Source organism: Coregonus clupeaformis, chromosome 8 (assembly GCF_020615455.1).
Source record: "Coregonus clupeaformis isolate EN_2021a chromosome 8, ASM2061545v1, whole genome shotgun sequence".
Lineage (NCBI taxonomy): Eukaryota > Metazoa > Chordata > Actinopteri > Salmoniformes > Salmonidae > Coregonus > Coregonus clupeaformis.
Window position 1 is genome coordinate 52,895,682 of NC_059199.1, and position 17,372 is coordinate 52,913,053.

Sequence of the window (17,372 nt, forward strand, 5' to 3'; positions counted from 1 at the left end):
AGAGAGAGAGAGAGAGAGAGACAGAAATAGAGAGAGAGAGAGGAGAGAGAGAGAGAGAGAGAGAGAGAGAGAGAGAGAGAGAGAGAGATGACAGAATCATAATAACAGTGTAACAACCTGTGCCCCCTTAACATTCTGCTTCTTAAAGGTTAAAAGTTGGTTAATGAAGAAACTATTTCAGGTAAAGCTATATATATAAATAATGGCAGGCTATGCTGTTAGAGTTAAACAAACTAAATTGTTTAATCAATCAATCAGTCAATCAATGTGAATGGCTTTTTACTCATAAAGCACCTCATTCCAAGCTCATGCTTCAATTGCAACCATTGGGATAACTTTAGAAAGAAAAGTCCTTTGGTGTGAGTGGTGATGAATTCCAGGAATTTCCCCAATGTGACATGATTAGAGTTGATTATTTAATTTTGAGATTTTTAAGTCCCTCAGTCAGGACATGGGGGGCCTCTGGCTCAGGTGTTTATGAATTCCATCCATGTTATTGTTGCTGTAGCCCTACAGGGAATTAATCGGCCCACCTCCGGTTAGTAGCCTAGTTGACTCTGACAGTAGACTGTCTGTGTTCGGTGTGACTCACCGTCTTCCACAATTTCTCTCTTACCGTGAGTAAAGATAGCCTATTCGGATTCAGAACTGGTTACAGTCAGCCGTTTGATTTAGCATATGAGCTCACCTTCGTTGCGTCACACGACCTTGGGGAAATGTTTGACTGTGCACATGTTGACTACGGGGTATTTTCCCTTTCATTTACAGGCCTACTACTTTCGGTAGTCATAGCCTATAACCGAGTTACTGAATGTTCATGATAATTAGGCTTATCGTGGGCGGTAACAATGTGAATGGGCACGTGAGTAGGCTACTGCGGTTTGATGTAGGCCCTATGCCAAAAGGAGAGGTGGCGCGCATTTTATAGTCTGGACACCGTCTGGCTAGAATATGAATCACTCAGGTGTTGTCATTTGATAATCACACACACGTAACATGGCCTGTATAAAATACAACCACCGACTGTTTCCTTGTTAGTGGTTGTATTTGATTAAAGTTTTATTAAAATTATGTATTTCAGCAAACAAAGTGATAATCTATGCATACTTGTCATAAATGAGTCATTACCGGTATTCACATAGCAACAGTTTATTGAAACAAACACCCTGCGCCCATAGCCGCAATAAGTAGTTTCGGAGTCCTGCGATTTTTTTTGCTGACTGGGGGAAATAAATTGCAAATACAACTTTTTTCTATGTGGAAACTGGAATGGCCTATTAATTCATTTTCCATTTTAGTAGATGCTCTTTTCCAGAGCAACTTACAGCAGTGAGTGCATACTTTTTCATACTGGTCCCCGTGGGAATCAAACCCACAACCCTAGCATTGCAAGCACCATGCTCTACCAGATGAGCCACATTATCACATACCACTTGACGTCTCAATGTACTCAATTAGTGTATTGTGCATTGTTTTTCGTCACGTGATGGAAAGTCTACAGGTACAAACCTAGATGACCAGCCTATGTACAGTACAGTACATTAAAGTAATGTACATTTACATTAAGTGGTTTGTAAGTATGGTAAATTAATACTGCACAAAAATGGGTTGTTTTCCATGTTATTTGGTAAATGTTTGAGGACAGGGTTTCTGGATTCCATTAGAATTAATCTCAGAGAAAGGGAAAGGGCAACAACTCTCACAATTCCAACTATTGATTCCTGCATGACACTGTTCTTAATTATACAGCTACCTTTATTGCCAAAGCAGAGATGCTGAAAAAAATGTTGGTCCCGAACTGCAGACCTCTCTCCGCTAATACTAGTAAAGGCCCAGTGCACTACTTTTGTGAATTTTTTTAAACAACAACATATACTTTAATTCAGATTTTTCATGGGGTTCTGCAGCACCCCTACTTCCCGCTGCTATGCCTGCGACCCTGTGCATAATATTTTACATTATACATTTACATTTTAGTCATTTAGCAGACGCTCTTATCCAGAGCGATTTACAGGAGCAATTAGGGTTAAGTGCCTTGCTTATGGGCACATCGACAGATTTTTTCACCTAGTCGGCTCGGGGATTAGAACCAGCGACCTTTCGGTTACTGGCACAACGCTCTTACCCACTAAGCTACCTGCCGCCCAAGAGAGATGCATTTTTATAGGCATATAATTTTCTACATTCCAAATTGGTTAGGTTTGCAGCCATCAACTGCACATTTGCCCTGTGCCATTCTAGTCACATGAATGGGTCATACAAGCAGATTGTATGCATTCTACACTTCACTGAAATGAATGATGGTTGAAATTCTCTAGAGAATGCCTCGACTACATGTCTAATGTTTCCTCTACACCTCAACTCTTCCCTGTAACTGGTGTGTCCATTCAATGTTTAAAAAGCAGTAGGAAAACATTGCGATTATTATTATAGAATGAAATATATAATAATTGACACTGTAAAACATTAAAAGTCGTTAAAACATATTGGGACGTTCTGGTTTCTATCTAAGTACACTTAATTGGCACAGGACACCATTCTTAACGAGGGAGGCAACTATTTATTATTTTGATCCGTCTGTCAGTAACACCTCTTCTTCATGGAGTTCAGAGTTAGAAGAGTGACTGGAGGGTCATATTATGCGTGCAGGCAGGCCATTGTATTCGTCTCGAGTCATGTTAGGTGTTGATTGCTTCCTTCTTCCATTAAGAGATTAGTATGACACAGATTAAATGATGGCCATGGATCTACCCAGGGGGTTCTAAACAGTGCTCTGGATCTGCCACGTCTCATTGGGTTCCCAAATGTCAACCCTGAACCCCACACGTTATCAAGGGAAGAAGATATCTTATTCAGACCAGCTATGGTAAAAAAAAAAAAGATCCAATGTAATTTATGACCTTGTTATCAGTGACGATGCAGCTATTGGCTTGACTGCCAATTAGTGCTAAGGAAACAGTGTCTGACTAGATCTTATCAACGATAACTGAGTATGGAAGACAAGGACTGTTGTCTTTTGAAGGGGCCATTGCGAATCACTGATGATGGTATAATGGCCAAGTCTAGTACTTGCAGTTAGGATGATATTCATTCATTAATGTGAGTGGCTTTACCGGTATCTGAATCCCTCTCACACTATGTGATCCATCTACATGGTGTCTTCCAATGGATGATTCATGGCAGGGTTTCTTCAGTGTGGGCGGGAACTCATTCATATGCTGTTAAATGATGTCATGTTATCTCCACAACAATAGCCAATGTCTCGAGTCCACTTTGCTTTTCATGAAGATGTTAGATGCATCACACACAGTAAAATACTTATTTGGTCTCATCTGGTTTAACACAATCGTTTTTTAACCATATTTTTGAGAGATAACCATTTATGATATAGACTGACTATGTAGCAGACACCTATTTTTTAAGCAGGCTAATAAGCCTAATACATAAATAGTAATTCTAGCATACAAAGTGGCTGAGAGGTTGTAGTAGGCTGCTATACGCTAGGCTGACAAATCCTGGAATGGTATTGCAGAAAGCCTGCCAGACAGTGTGGTGCAGAGGGGCCTCACAGACATTGTGTTACTGTGTGTCTGTGTACTAGTGACCGAGTCAGCATGCAGTTACTGCAGTTATTTAGGTCACAGTGAGTGTTTCCTAGCATCATCCTGATCTTGTGAGCTTACATTCTGTTAGGCGAAACAGAATGTAAGCTCGCAAGATCAGGATGGTTCGTATGAGGGTAAGTGTTTCCCAGACGTCAGGTGTCTGTCACACTGGGTCCTCTGTCAGCCCTTGGTGGACTAGTTTAGAATGACACCTGGTTATTATGGCAGTCAGCGCGATGGCATTAGCCTTATGACTTGGTCAGGGGGTATATAGGCGAGGCATGAGACCAGCTCATGCTTTTTCATGCTAGGTATAACTTCATTTAGCCATAGGCATGTATCGACAGTGTTAAAGCTGTAGATCACTAAAGTAATGACTATAGCAATGTAGGGCCCAGAGTTTTGACTTGTTATTGGCGATCACTAACTAGGGACAGGAGTTTTCCTGTTCAGGTGACAGGTCACATGGCCAGGAAAAACAATAAACCCTGAAAATATTAACCATATAGGATAGATAGGATTGGCATTGAGTCGTTTATTTACAAAAAAACTGAAAAGCACAATTACATGAACAAATTACAGTCACACAGGATAGAATAGATGGGTCATACAAATGCTGCATACAGAGGAGACCTGGCAGTGGTTCTACCGGAACCAATCTTGGGGTCAATTTAATTTCAATTCAGGAAGTACACAGCAAATCTAATTCCAATTCTCTTCAAGGAACATTGGGAAATTGAATTTGGTTTACTTTATGAATTGACTGGAATTAAAATGGAATTGACCCCAACCCTGCCAGACACTTATTAACATCATCATTAAAAGGAAAATAAAACAGCAATAATGGATGGTTTTGCGGTAGTGAAACAGTCTGGTTCCTCGTGGTTTAAAATCTGAGCCCTGTTCGTCTCATTCTGCCTTACCATTTCCTCCCTGTGTGATCTTGTTGGTCTAAAACTTGAACTCTTTGTATTTCTTGGCACCACTTCGTGTGTCTTGGGGCTGGGCCTTCCTCTTCTTTTGCTGTGGGAGAGAGAGAAAGAGAAATGAGAGAGAGAAAATAGGTTGTCGATATTGCCATTCAACAGTGAAAACACTACTTTCACCCTTCTACCCCCCTATCCCAGCACATGTTGACATACAGTGGGGGAAAAAAGTATTTAGTCAGCCACCAATTGTGCAAGTTCTCCCACTTAAAAAGATGAGAGAGGCCTGTAATTTTCATCAAAGGTACACGTCAACTATGACAGACAAAATGAGAATTTTTTCTCTCCAGAAAATCACATTGTAGGATTTTTAATGAATTTATTTGCAAATTATGGTGGAAAATAAATATTTGGTCAATAACAAAAGTTTCTCAATACTTAGTTATATACCTTTTGTTGGCAATGACACAGGTCAAACGTTTTCTGTAAGTCTTCACAAGGTTTTCACACACTGTTGCTGGTATTTTGGCCCATTCCTCCATGCAGATCTCCTCTAGAGCAGTGATGTTTATTTTATTTTATATTATTTATATTATATTATTATGTTTTGGGGCTGTTGCTGGGCAACACGGACTTTCAACTCCCTCCAAAGATTTTCTATGGGGTTGAGATCTGGAGACTGGCTAGGCCACTCCAGGACCTTGAAATGCTTCTTACGAAGCCACTCCTTCGTTGCCCGGGCGGTGTGTTTGGGATCATTGTCATGCTGAAAGACCCAGCCACGTTTCATCTTCAATGCCCTTGCTGATGGAAGGAGGTTTTCACTCAAAATCTCACGATACATGGCCCCATTCATTCTTTCCTTTACACGGATCAGTCGTCCTGGTCCCTTTGCAGAAAAACAGCCCCAAAGCATGATGTTTCCACCCCCATGCTTCACAGTAGGTATGGTGTTCTTTGGATGCAACTCAGCATTCTTTGTCCTCCAAACACGACGAGTTGAGTTTTTACCAAAAGGTTATATTTTGGTTTCATCTGACCATATGACATTCTCCCAATCCTCTTCTGGATCATCCAAATGCACTCTAGCAAACTTCAGATGGGCCTGGACATGTACTGGCTTAAGCAGGGGGACATGTCTGGCACTGCAGGATTTGAGTCCCTGGCGGCGAAGTGTGTTACTAATGGTAGGCTTTGTTACTTTGGTCCCAGCTCTCTGCAGGTCATTCACTAGGTCCCACAGGCCTGTGAGAGCCAGAAATCTTGCTTGTTTGTAGGTGACCAAATACTTATTTTCCACCACAATTTGCAAATAAATTCATAAAAAATCCTACAATGTGATTTCTGGATTTTTCTTCTTCTCAAGTTGTCTGTCATAGTTGACGTGTACCTATGATGAAAATTACAGGCCTCTCTCATCTTTTTAAGTGGGAGAACTTGCACAATTGGTGGCTGACTAAATACTTTTTTCCCCCACTGTAGGTCTCTGTGCTAATGAGTACAGAACAGCCCGTTATGAGGCAGGAGGGGTTCTGACACAAATACACACAGAGACCGACACACACACATGCTTATCTCTACAGGGCTGATAAGAGGGAGAGAGGAAGGAGGGAGAAAGCTGTGCATGTGCACGCAATGTTCAAATACTGATATTACAGGATGGCCTATTCATAAGCATAGAGATAACATTTTAAAAAGCAAGACCTTGCAATATTAGTTACATTTTTACATTTACATTTTAGTCATTTAGCAGACGCTCTTATCCAGAGCGACTTACACAGGAGAAATTAGGGTAAAGTGCCTTGCTCAAGGGCACATCGGCAGATTTTTCACCTAGTCAGTAATTATGAAAGTGGATTTAAAAAACATTGAAAGATTCCTAGAGTTAAAGTTTTAATAGGGATTTAGGTTTTGAAATCACTCATAACAGTAGAGATATTAAAAACAGCCATCTAGTCTTCCCATCTAGTGTTTGTTTTTGCTTCCTTTTGAACTGACAACTGGTTAAAGAACACTTCCAGTACAATACAAACACGCTCAACCTCAGCAAGGCTCTAGTGGTCTAATACACTTCAAAACCTAGAATAAGATTTCCAGTACACTAGCCTGCAGTCGCTCCCTCTCACCTTCTGTTTGGCGGCGTGCTCAGCCACCATGTCGCTGAAGTCCTCCTTCTCCACCTGGGCCTCCTGGTTCCTGACGTGCTCTTCGTACTTCTGGGTCATGGCCATTGGGTCCAGCTCCAACTCCTCTGGGGCCAGGGCTACCTCCACCCCCTGGGACTCCTGGCCTCCGCCCGCCTTACGACCCGCCATCGCCTGGAGAAGGATAAAGAGAGAGAGGGGGGAGGTCAAACAAAAGACAATCTGAAATGGCAGTGGCACCCTATTCCCTAGTGTGTGTGTGTGTGGTACGACCCAATTCGACTGCGTCCAAATTGGTTGGAAACCTGGCCGAAAGTAGTGCACTATATAGGAGATAGGTTGCCGATTGGGGCGCAGTCATAGTGTGTGTGTGAGTATGATCGTGAGGATGGATGTAGATGTGTAGACTATGCAATGCTTTAGTGTACAGTATGTATCAAAACTTGCATGAAAGCAGACGTTGTTGTTCTTACCCCTGATACGTCGTAGATGTGTGTGGACGCCATCATGGCTGCTCCTACAGAGCCCGTCCTCCTCTCTGGGAGCACCGTGAACAGCTGAGGAGTCTCATTCCTTCACATAATTCAGTAGAAATAAATCAATCAATCACTAGAAGATACAAACCCACACATTCACAGCCTAGGTAGCACAAAACACACACATATAATAGAGAATACACACACAGCCCAAGTATGGCCACACACTCACCCGTCCATGGCCTCCTCGATCTTCTTCTTCCTCAGCTCAATGAGCTCTGGAGTCTCCATACCAGCAGGCACCGACGAGAAGCCTCCTGGGGTGATCAGACCACTGGGGGAGACACATTCACAAACAGGTTTGGAGTTGGAACACTGATCAAGGTATTCAAGTCAACCAAATACAAATGGGAATTTCATTACGCGCGATCAAAGGCCAATTGATCCAACAGAATAAAGAGACTGGTTCATTTCAAGTCAATGTCAACTTGTTGTGTTTAAAACGGCCAGTAAACAACGTGAAAATCTACCTGTCTGCCGGCGTGAAGAAGCCGGTTTCGTCTGGTTTCTCCTCGTCGCTTTCCTCTTCCTCTTCTTCCTCTGAAGACTCCTCGTCTGAAGGCTCCAGCTCTCCCCACGGCGTACGATCCACCTCCTCCTCCTCAGCCTTAGCCTACACAGAGAGACACACACACACACACATTAGGCCAATAGTCAATACACCAATAGATTAAAAGCAGAATAGTTGTATGTTACATATAGGCATATGTGGTAGTGAGTGTAGGGAGGTGTGGTGTGTGGTAGATATTAGGGGTATGAGGCAGGATCGTAAGGTATCCATCAGTGTATGAGGAGGATCTTACCTGGAAGTCTCCTGCGTTGGTCCCGAACACGTCACCGTACAGAGGCTTGCCTGTCTCATCTACAGGAGGCTTCCCCCAACCACCAGCATGGTAACCAAATGAACAGCTCTGAGAGGAGGGGGAAAACGAGAGAGAGAGCGAGAGAGAGAGAGAGAGAGAGAGAGAGAAAGATGAGGAGTCAAACGTCTGTAATGAACTTCACAATACTGTAATATTTAAATACAGCATTCACACTTTTATTACATTATAATAAGTCGGTAATTTGTTCAAGAGTATGTCTGTGTTAAAGTCAGGCTTACCTCTGGGATGGGTGAGTTGAGTCCAGGGATCTTGAGGTTGGGATAGGAGGGAGGGGGGCCGTATCTCTGCATGGCGATCAGCCAGGGAGGGGGCACCTTGTGGGAGTTCTACACAGAGAGGGGAGAGGGGAGGGGGGGGGGGTGAAGCAATTTTAGTGATGGGACAAGACCATTGTATATCAGTGTCATTCTGCTCACAACAAAGACGATGATCATCAATATAAATATTTTAGTTCAATAAAATAAAGCATAATTATAAAGCTGTCCAGCAACAATAAAGTTAGTGGTGAGATAACAATAACATGAAGTAGTGGTGATGAGGATGAACTCACCGGTCCAACCGGCATGCCCAGAGCAATACGCAGTTCATCTGACAGATCACCTGGTTTCTTCTCCTTCAGCCTGGTCTCAAACTCTTTACCCTGAGAGAGAGAGACGGAGAGAGAGAGGGGTCAGTGTGAGAATCAGAAACCTACCGGAGCAGTCCACTGACAACCAGGATTTCATTCAAGAACCAAGAACAAGGAACTATTGAAGGAAACCCACGTAGTAGAGCTGGGTGATATGGACAAATATCCATATCGTGATAAATTCCCTAAATGTATGTGATAATGACAAATAGAACGGTACGTTTATAACATTCATGTGCTAGGGAAGGGAATTTGAAATAATTCTTTATTGAAATAATTTATTACATTTTTTCAGATTAGTTTTTCAGTTAGCTGACAACTTCACAAAAAACGATGCGCATGCTTCAATGGTGCAGAAGTCCATGAGTTGTTATGATTCTGGAAGGCCAGATAGCTACCAACAATGATAAGAAACTGCCATGTGGGGCATCGTAAGTGACTCGTTTTAGCTAGTTTCATCTTGTTCTTGATACCATGTCTTGTTTTGAGGTGTTTTGACTGATTTCATCGCAATGCTAATATGGCAAAAATGTACTAGCTAGCTAACCAACAACTGTAACGATATATTTGAGAGAAAACAAATGCTCTTTGTGCAAATGTATTTATGTTTTCAATAAGCATTGAAGAAATATAGATTACATGTTTTCAACAATCTAAGCCAACCCTTCGTTGCTAAACAACCAACCCATCTCTACATGTAAAACAAAATACAACTTATTTAAACTTGGGAACGCTACCTGCCCCAATGCAAAGCACCAACTGTAAAGTTGGGTGCAGGAGGAATAATGGTCTGGGGCTGTTTTTCATGGTTCGGGCTATGCTCTTTAGTTCCAGTGAAGCGAAATCTTAACGCTACAGCATGCAATGACATTCTAGACAATTCTGTGCTTCCAACTTTGAGGCAAAAGTTTGGGGTAGGCCCTTTCCTGTTTCAGCATGACAATGCACAAAGCAAGGACCATACAGAAATGGTTCGTCGAGATCGGTGCGGAAGAACTTGACTGGCGTGCACAGAGCCCTGACCTCAACCCCATCGAATACCTTTGGGATGAATTGGAATGCCGACTGCGAGCCAGGCCTAGTCGCCCATCATCAGTGCCCAACCTCACTAATGCTCTTGTGGCTGAATGGAAGCAAGTCCCCGCAGCAATGTTCCAAGAGTGGAGGCTGTTATAGCAGCAAAGGGGGACCAACTCCATATTAATGCCCATGATTTTGGAATGAGGTGCTCGACGAGCAGGTTTCCACATACTTTTGGTCATATACTGTATCTACCTCGTAGTAGAGGTCTCCATGGATGGAGAGTTTAGGCTTCATCTGCCACTTGAAGAAGGCGTCGTGGAGCTTCTGGTAGTCGATGTCGATCTTGCCCATCTTGGGACGAACCTTCTCCCTCATTTTGGTCTTCATGGTCTTGGCATCCTCCTGTGAACAGGGAACATAGCGTTAAAGCGTTTCTACAGGATAAAACAGATGCATATTAGATCCTGTCCTACTACAATAGAAATACATCAGGATTCCCCAACTGGAGGCCCGCGGGACAAATTTAACCCGCAAATGATTTTATTTGGCCCCTCAAGTTTTAATTTTTTAAAATAAAATGTTCTGTTATTTATTAAACTTTTTAGGGGGACTGTAAAAACACTAGCAAATCAGCTCCAAGTGATTTTCATTTAGGAAATCTGTTCCAAGGTATTCCCATGTACAATAGAAAGCACACAGGGGCACATGCCCCGTCAGATGTGTCCTGTTCTGTAATACTACTAGCCACCTAGCAATTTTATGAAGTTGGCTTTAGCTAGCCCAGACAGGTTCCCAATCTCCCAAACTCATAACTAGCTACCAAGAAGCCATTTCAGGCTATCAATCAAGTTAGTGTAGCTAGCTTGTCTAACTATCTTAGCTGTTATTCCTGCTGGCAAGGTTGGTAGACTTTAGAAAAGCAAGTGATTACTAAATGTACTGAATAAGACTCACTATCCTTCCTTTTACCCAGACTTTAGCAGAGATGCAGATTTAGTCTCTCTAAAAAAAATAACCACCAGTCAGGAGGATACAGACAGCTCAAGAGGTATGCCTAGATATGCAGAGAAATATACATTTTTTAATAATTTTTTATTACATAGAATTAAGCATAATGACTATGCTGCTCCCCCAAAAAAAAAAAAGCTTTCAGGTGTTTGCAAGATGCAAGATTCTCCAACTTCAGGAGAGGGGTCCTACCCCTACTCTTCACCGCCCCCCAGCCATCCACACTTACCGGTACTTTGTACCCTACTCTGATTTTTGTTGTGCATGACCCTCCTGTATGTGTCATATACAAACGCAAGCAAGGTTTTAAATTATTATGTTTTAGTCAAATTTGATATCTGTGCTTCTTGTGGTCAACAATTATGTTCCAGCCCACTGACCATCCGCTCAAGAAAATTCTAGTTGATGATCCCCGAAATACATGGTCCTTCCGTACTAGGTAATCACAGATAAAAGCAATGCCCCAAGCACATTCTTACACCTATCTAGTCATGATGGATCCGTGTTCACCTCAAAGGAGGAAAGCATTCAAACATGAGTACATCCCAAAATGGATCCACTTATATTGCCACCAGCTTGTGGCCCCTGTACCCACTCAACCCCAACCAGGCACCCACCTTCTCCTGCAGAGCCTCTCTCATCTCCTGGATGCCCGTCCTCTTGATGAACTCTGGCAGCTCAAAGGGGGGCTTCTCTATACCCCTCTTGCCCTGGAGGTACTTCCTCTTGAAGCACCAGTGTCGGGGGACGGGCACCGTGTTCCTGGTTGCCTTCAGGTGCACCAGCAGCTTGGGCTCCTGGGCAGTCACGTCATGCATCTCCACCACATCAGGACGCGCCACCAACTGGAGAGGAGGAGCGAGGGAGGGGGATGAAAGGAGAGAAGGGAGAGAAGTGATAGGTGGGAGATTGCAAAGGAGGCACATTGTTCACCTAGCATCCATATATACACACTGAACAAAAATATAAAACGCAAAAATGTCAAAGATTTTACTGAGTTACAATTCATAAGGAAATCAGTCAATTGAAATAAATAAATTAGGCTATAATCTATGGGATGTCACTACTGGGAATACAGATATGCATCTGTTAGTCACAGATATCTTAAAAAGAAAGGTTGGGGTGTGGATCAGAAAACCAGTCAGTATCTGGTGTGACCACCATTTGCCTAATGCAGCGCGACATCTTCTTCACATATAGTTGATCAGGCTGTTGATTGTGGCCTGTGGAATGTTGTCCCACTCCTCTTCAATGGCGAAGTTACTGGATATTGGCAGGAACTAGAACACGCTGTCGTACACGTCGATCCAGAGCATCCCAAACATGCTCAATAGGTGACATGTCTGGTGAGTATGCAGGCCATGGAATAACTGGGACATTTTCAACTTCCAGGAACTGGGTACAGATCCTTGCGACATGGGGCAGTGTATTATCATGCTGAAACATGAGGTGATTTGTAAGTCGCTCTGGATAAAAGCGTCTGCTAAATGACGTAAATGTAAATGTGGAGGATGAATGGCACGACAATGGGCCTCAGGATCTCGTAACGGTATCTCTGTGCATTCAAATTGCTATCGATAAAATGCAATTGTGTTCGTTGTCCGTAGCTTATGCATTTTACATTTTTAGTAATTTAGCAGACACTCTTATCCAGAGCGACTTACAGGAGCAATTAGGGTTAAGTGTCTTGCTCAAGGGCACAGACAGATTTTTCAACTAGTCGGCTCGGGGATTAGAACCAGCGACCTTTCGGTTACTGGCACTATGCTCTGAACCAACTATATTAATTTGGGGACAATTCGAAAAGCATTAAATATTTATGGCAATTTAGCTAGCTTGCTGTTGCTAGCTAATTTGTCCTGGGATTTAAACATTGGGTTGTTAATTTACCTGAAATGCACAAGGTCCTCTACTCTGACAATTAATCCACAGAGAAAAGGGTAAACCTAGTAAATTTCTAGTAATCTCTCCTCCTTCAGTCTTCTTCTTCGGACTTTGTATGATGGTTGGCAACCAACTTTAAGGTGCATTATAACCACCGACTGGAGTGTGGACCTCAGTTCAGCTTTCAATCACCCACGTGGGTATATGCTCCTAAATAACAAAAACGAGATGGGAGAGGCGGGACTTGCAGCGCGTCAAGCATCTAAAATAGAACAGAGTTCTATTTTAGCGCCTGGCTACGCAGACGCTCGTTGACGCGCGCAAGCAGTTTGGATGAAATTATTGAATAACATGTATGTGTACATTTATTTTGTAACGCAAGCGGTGTGGTCAGCATGTCAGACGATCCCACAGGTGAAGAAGCCGGATGTGGAGGTCCTGGGCTGGCGTGGTTACACATGGTCCGCAGTTGTGAGGCCAGTTGGACGTACTGCCAAATTCTGTAAAACGACGTTGGAGGCGGCTTATGGTAGAGAAATTAACATTCAATTATCTGACAACAGCTTTGGTGGACATTCCTGCAGTCAGCATGCCAATTGCACGCTCCCTCAAAACTCGAGACATCAGTGGCATTGTGTTGTGTGACAAAATTGCACATTTTAGAGTGGCCTTTTATTGTCACCAGCACAAGGTGCACCTGTGTAATGATCATGCTGTTTAGTCAGCTTCTTGATATGCCACACCTGTCAGGTGGATGGATTATCTTGGCGAAGGAGAAATGCTTACTAACAGGGATGTCAATAAATGTCTGCACAAAATTTGAGAGATAAGCTTTTTGTGAGTATGGAAAATGCCTGCGCGAGAGAGAGATATATATATATATATATATATATATACACACACACACACACACACACACACACACATACACACAGTTCAAAAGTTTGGGGTCACTTAGACATTTCCTTGTTTTCGAAAGAAAAGCAATTTTTTTGTCCATTAAAATAACATTGAATTGATCAGAAATACAGTGTAGACATTGTTAATGTTTTAAATGGCTATTGTAGCTGGAAACGGCTGATTTTTAATGGAATATCTACATAGGCGTACAGAGGCCCATTATCAGCAACCATCAGTCCTGTGTTCCAATGGCACGTTGTGTTTGCTAATCCAAGTTTATCATTTTAAAAGGCTAATTGATCATTAGAAAACCCTGTTGCAATTATGTTAGCACAGCTGAAAACTGTTGTGCTGATTAAAGAAGCAATAAAACTGGCCTTGAGACTAGTTGAGTATCTGGAGCATCAGCAATTGTGGGTTCGATTACAGAATCAAAATGGCCAGAAACTCGTCAGTCTATTCTTGTTCTGAGAAATAAAGGCTATTCCATGCGAAAAATTGCCAAGAAACTGAAGATCTCGTACAACGCTGTGTACTACTCCCTTCACAGAACAGTGCAAACTGGCTCTAACCAGAATAGAAAGAGGAGTGGGAGGCCCCGGTGCACAACTGAGCAAGAGGACAAATACATTAGTGTCTAGTTTGAGAAACAGACGCCTCACAGGTCTTCAACTGGCAGCTTCATTAAATAGTACCCGCAAAACACCAGTCTCAATGTCAAAAGAACACAGAGACTGGACAGAGGAAGATTGGAAAAATGTGTTATGGACCGACGAATCAAAGTTTGAGGTGTTCGGATCAAAGAAGAACATTTGTGAGACGCAGACCAAATGAAAAGATGCTGGAGGAGTGCTTGATGCCATCTGTCAAGCATGGTGGAGGCAATGTGATGGTCTGGGGGTGCTTTGGTGGTGGTAAAGTGGGAGATTTGTACAGGGTAAAAGAGATCTTGAAGAAGGAAGGCTATCACTCCATTTTGCAACGCCATGCCATACCCTGTGGACGGCGCTTGATTGTAGCCAATTTCCTCCTACAAAAGGACAATGACCCAAAGCACAGCTCCAAACTATGCAATAACTATTTAGGGAAGAAGCAGTCAAGCTGGTATTCTGTCTATAATGGAGTGGCCAGCAGTCACCGGATCTCAACCCTATTGAGCTGTTGTGGGAGCGGCTTGACCGTATGGTACGTAAGAAGTGCCCATCAAGCCAATCCAACTTGTGCGAGGTGCTTCAGGAAGCATGGGGTGAAATCTCTTCAGATTACCTTAACAAATTGACAACTAGAATGCCAAAGGTCTGCAAGGCTGTAATTGCTGCAAATGGAGGATTATTTGATGAAAGCAAAGTTTGAAGGACACAATTATTATTTATATTAAAAATCATTATTTCTAACCTTGTCAATGACTACATTTACTATGCGTTTGCTATATTTCCTATTCAAACTCATTTCATGTATGTTTTCATGGAAAACAAGGACATTTCTAAGTGACTTTTGAACGGTAGTGTGTGTGTGTGTGTATATATATATATATATATATATATATATATATATATATATATATATATACACATACACACACACACACACACACACACACACACACACAGTGCATTCGCAAAGTATTCAGACCCCTTGACTTTTTCCACATTTTGTTACGTTACAGCCTTATTCTAAAATAGATTAAATTGTTTTCCCCCCTCAGTCTACACACAACAGCCCAGGTTTTTCAACATTTTTGCTAATTTATAAATAAATAAAATACAGAAATATCACATTTACATAAGTATTCAGACCCTTTACTCAGTACTTTGTTGAAGCACCCTTGGCAGCGATTACAGCATCGAGTCTTCTTGGGTATGACGCTACAAGCTTGGCTCACGTGTATTTGGGGAGTTTCTTCCATTCTTCTCTGCAGATCCTCTCAAGCTCTGTCTGGTTGGATGGGGAGCGTTGCTGCACACCTACTTTCAGGTCTCTCCAGAGCTGTTAGATCAGGTTCAAGTCCGGGCTCTGGCTGGGCCACACAAGGACATTCAGAGACTTGTCCCGAAGCCACTCCTGCATTGTCTTGGCTGGTGGAAGGTGAAAAGAGCAGAGCTCTGGAGCAGGTTTTCATCTAGGATCTCTCTGTACTTTGCTCCGTTCATCTTTGCCTCGATCCTGACTAGTCTCCCAGTCCCTGCTGTTGAAACGCATCCCCACAGCATGATGCTGCCACCACCATGCTTCACCGTAGGGATTGTGCCAGGTTTCCTCCAGACGTGACCCTTGGCATTCAGGCCAAAGAGTTCAATCTTGGTTTCATCAGACCAGAGAATCTTGTTTCTCATGGTCTGAGTGTCTTTAGGTGCCTTTTGGCAAACTCCAAGCGGGCTGTCATGTGCCTTTTACTGAGGCGTGGCTTCAATTTGGCCACTCTACCATAAAGGCCTGATTGGTGGAGTGCTGCAGAGATTGTTGTCCTTCTGGAAGGTTCTCACATCTCCACAGAGGAACTCTAGAGCTCTGTCAGAGTGACCATTGGGTTCTTGGTAACCTCCCTGATCAAGGCCCTTCTCCCCAGATTGCTCAGTTTGGCCAGCTCTAGGAAGTCTTGGTGGTTCCAAACTTCTTCCATTTAAGAATGATGGAGGCCACTGTGTTCTTGGGGACCTTCAATGCTGCAGACATTTTTTGGTACCCTTCCTCAGATCTGTGCCTCGACACAATCCTGTCTCGGACCTCTACGGACAATTCCTTCGACCTCATGGCTTGGTTTTTGCTCTCACTTGCACTCTCAACTGTGGGACCTTATATAGACAGGTGTGTGCCTTTCCAAATAATGTCCAATCAATTGAATTTACCACAGGTGGACTCCAATCAAGTTGTAAAACATCTCAAGGATGATCAATGGAAACAGGATGCACCTGAGCTCAATTTCGAGTCTCATAGCAAATGGTCTGAATACTGTAAATAAGGTTTTCTATTTTTTTGTTTTAATATATTTGCAAAAATGTCTAAACACCTGTTTTCCCTTAATCATGATGGGGTACTGTGTGTAGATATTTTTTTTAAATCAACTTTCGAATATGGCTGTAACATAACAAAATTTGTAAAAAGTCAAGGGGTCTGAGTACTTTCCAAAGGCACAGTATATATATATATATATATAATCTATCTACATTACCAGTCAAAGGTTTGGACACACCTACTCATTCCAGGGGTTCTTTATTTTTCCTATTTTCTACATTGTAGAATAATAGTGAAGACATCAAAACTATGAAATAACACATATGGAATCATGTAGTAACCAAAAAAAAGTGTTAAATCAAAATATATTTTATATTTGAGATTCTTCCAAGTAGCCACCCTTTTCCTTGATGACAGCTTTGCACACTCTTGGCATTCTCTCAACCAACATCATGAGGTAGTCACCTGGAATGCATTTCAATTAACAGGTGTGCCTTCTTAAAAGTTAATTTGTGGTATTTCTTTCCTTCTTAATGCGTTTGAGCCAATCAGTTGTGTTGTGACAAGGTAGGGGTGGTATACAGAAGATAGCCCTACTTGGTAAAAGACCAAGTCCATATTATGGCAAGAACAGCTCAAATAAGCAAAGAAGAAACGACAGCCAATCATTACTTTAAGACATGAAGGTCAGTCAATACGGAACATTTCAAGAACTTCAAGAACTTTCTTCAAGCGCAGTCGCAAAAAACATCAAGCGCTTTGATGAAACTGGCTCTCATGAGGACCGCCAAAGGAAAGGAAGACCCAGAGTTACCTCTGCTGCAGAGGATAAGTTAATTAGAGTTACCAGCCTCAGAAATTGCAGCCCAAATAAATGCTTCA

General features: G+C 42.4%; 1 protein-coding gene across 3 annotated transcripts in view; it reads right to left on the minus strand.

Annotated features, from left to right (window-relative positions):
- Nucleotides 1-4,120: 4,120 nt before the first annotated feature.
- The window catches only part of LOC121571355 (splicing factor 3B subunit 2), a 29,329-nt gene continuing 16,077 nt past the window's right edge, over nucleotides 4,121-17,372 (minus strand). For all 3 annotated transcript variants that reach the window (XM_045222072.1, XM_045222071.1, XM_045222070.1), the window contains exons 13-22: nucleotides 11,372-11,599; nucleotides 9,999-10,148; nucleotides 8,646-8,735; nucleotides 8,314-8,421; nucleotides 8,015-8,122; nucleotides 7,682-7,824; nucleotides 7,384-7,485; nucleotides 7,149-7,248; nucleotides 6,658-6,849; nucleotides 4,121-4,628 (exon numbers count right to left, since the gene is read on the minus strand). In XM_045222072.1, the coding sequence (XP_045078007.1) occupies nucleotides 4,557-4,628; nucleotides 6,658-6,849; nucleotides 7,149-7,248; nucleotides 7,384-7,485; nucleotides 7,682-7,824; nucleotides 8,015-8,122; nucleotides 8,314-8,421; nucleotides 8,646-8,735; nucleotides 9,999-10,148; nucleotides 11,372-11,599 (1,293 nt within the window). In that variant the 3' untranslated portion in view covers nucleotides 4,121-4,556. The remainder of the gene's footprint in view (nucleotides 4,629-6,657; nucleotides 6,850-7,148; nucleotides 7,249-7,383; nucleotides 7,486-7,681; nucleotides 7,825-8,014; nucleotides 8,123-8,313; nucleotides 8,422-8,645; nucleotides 8,736-9,998; nucleotides 10,149-11,371; nucleotides 11,600-17,372) is intronic.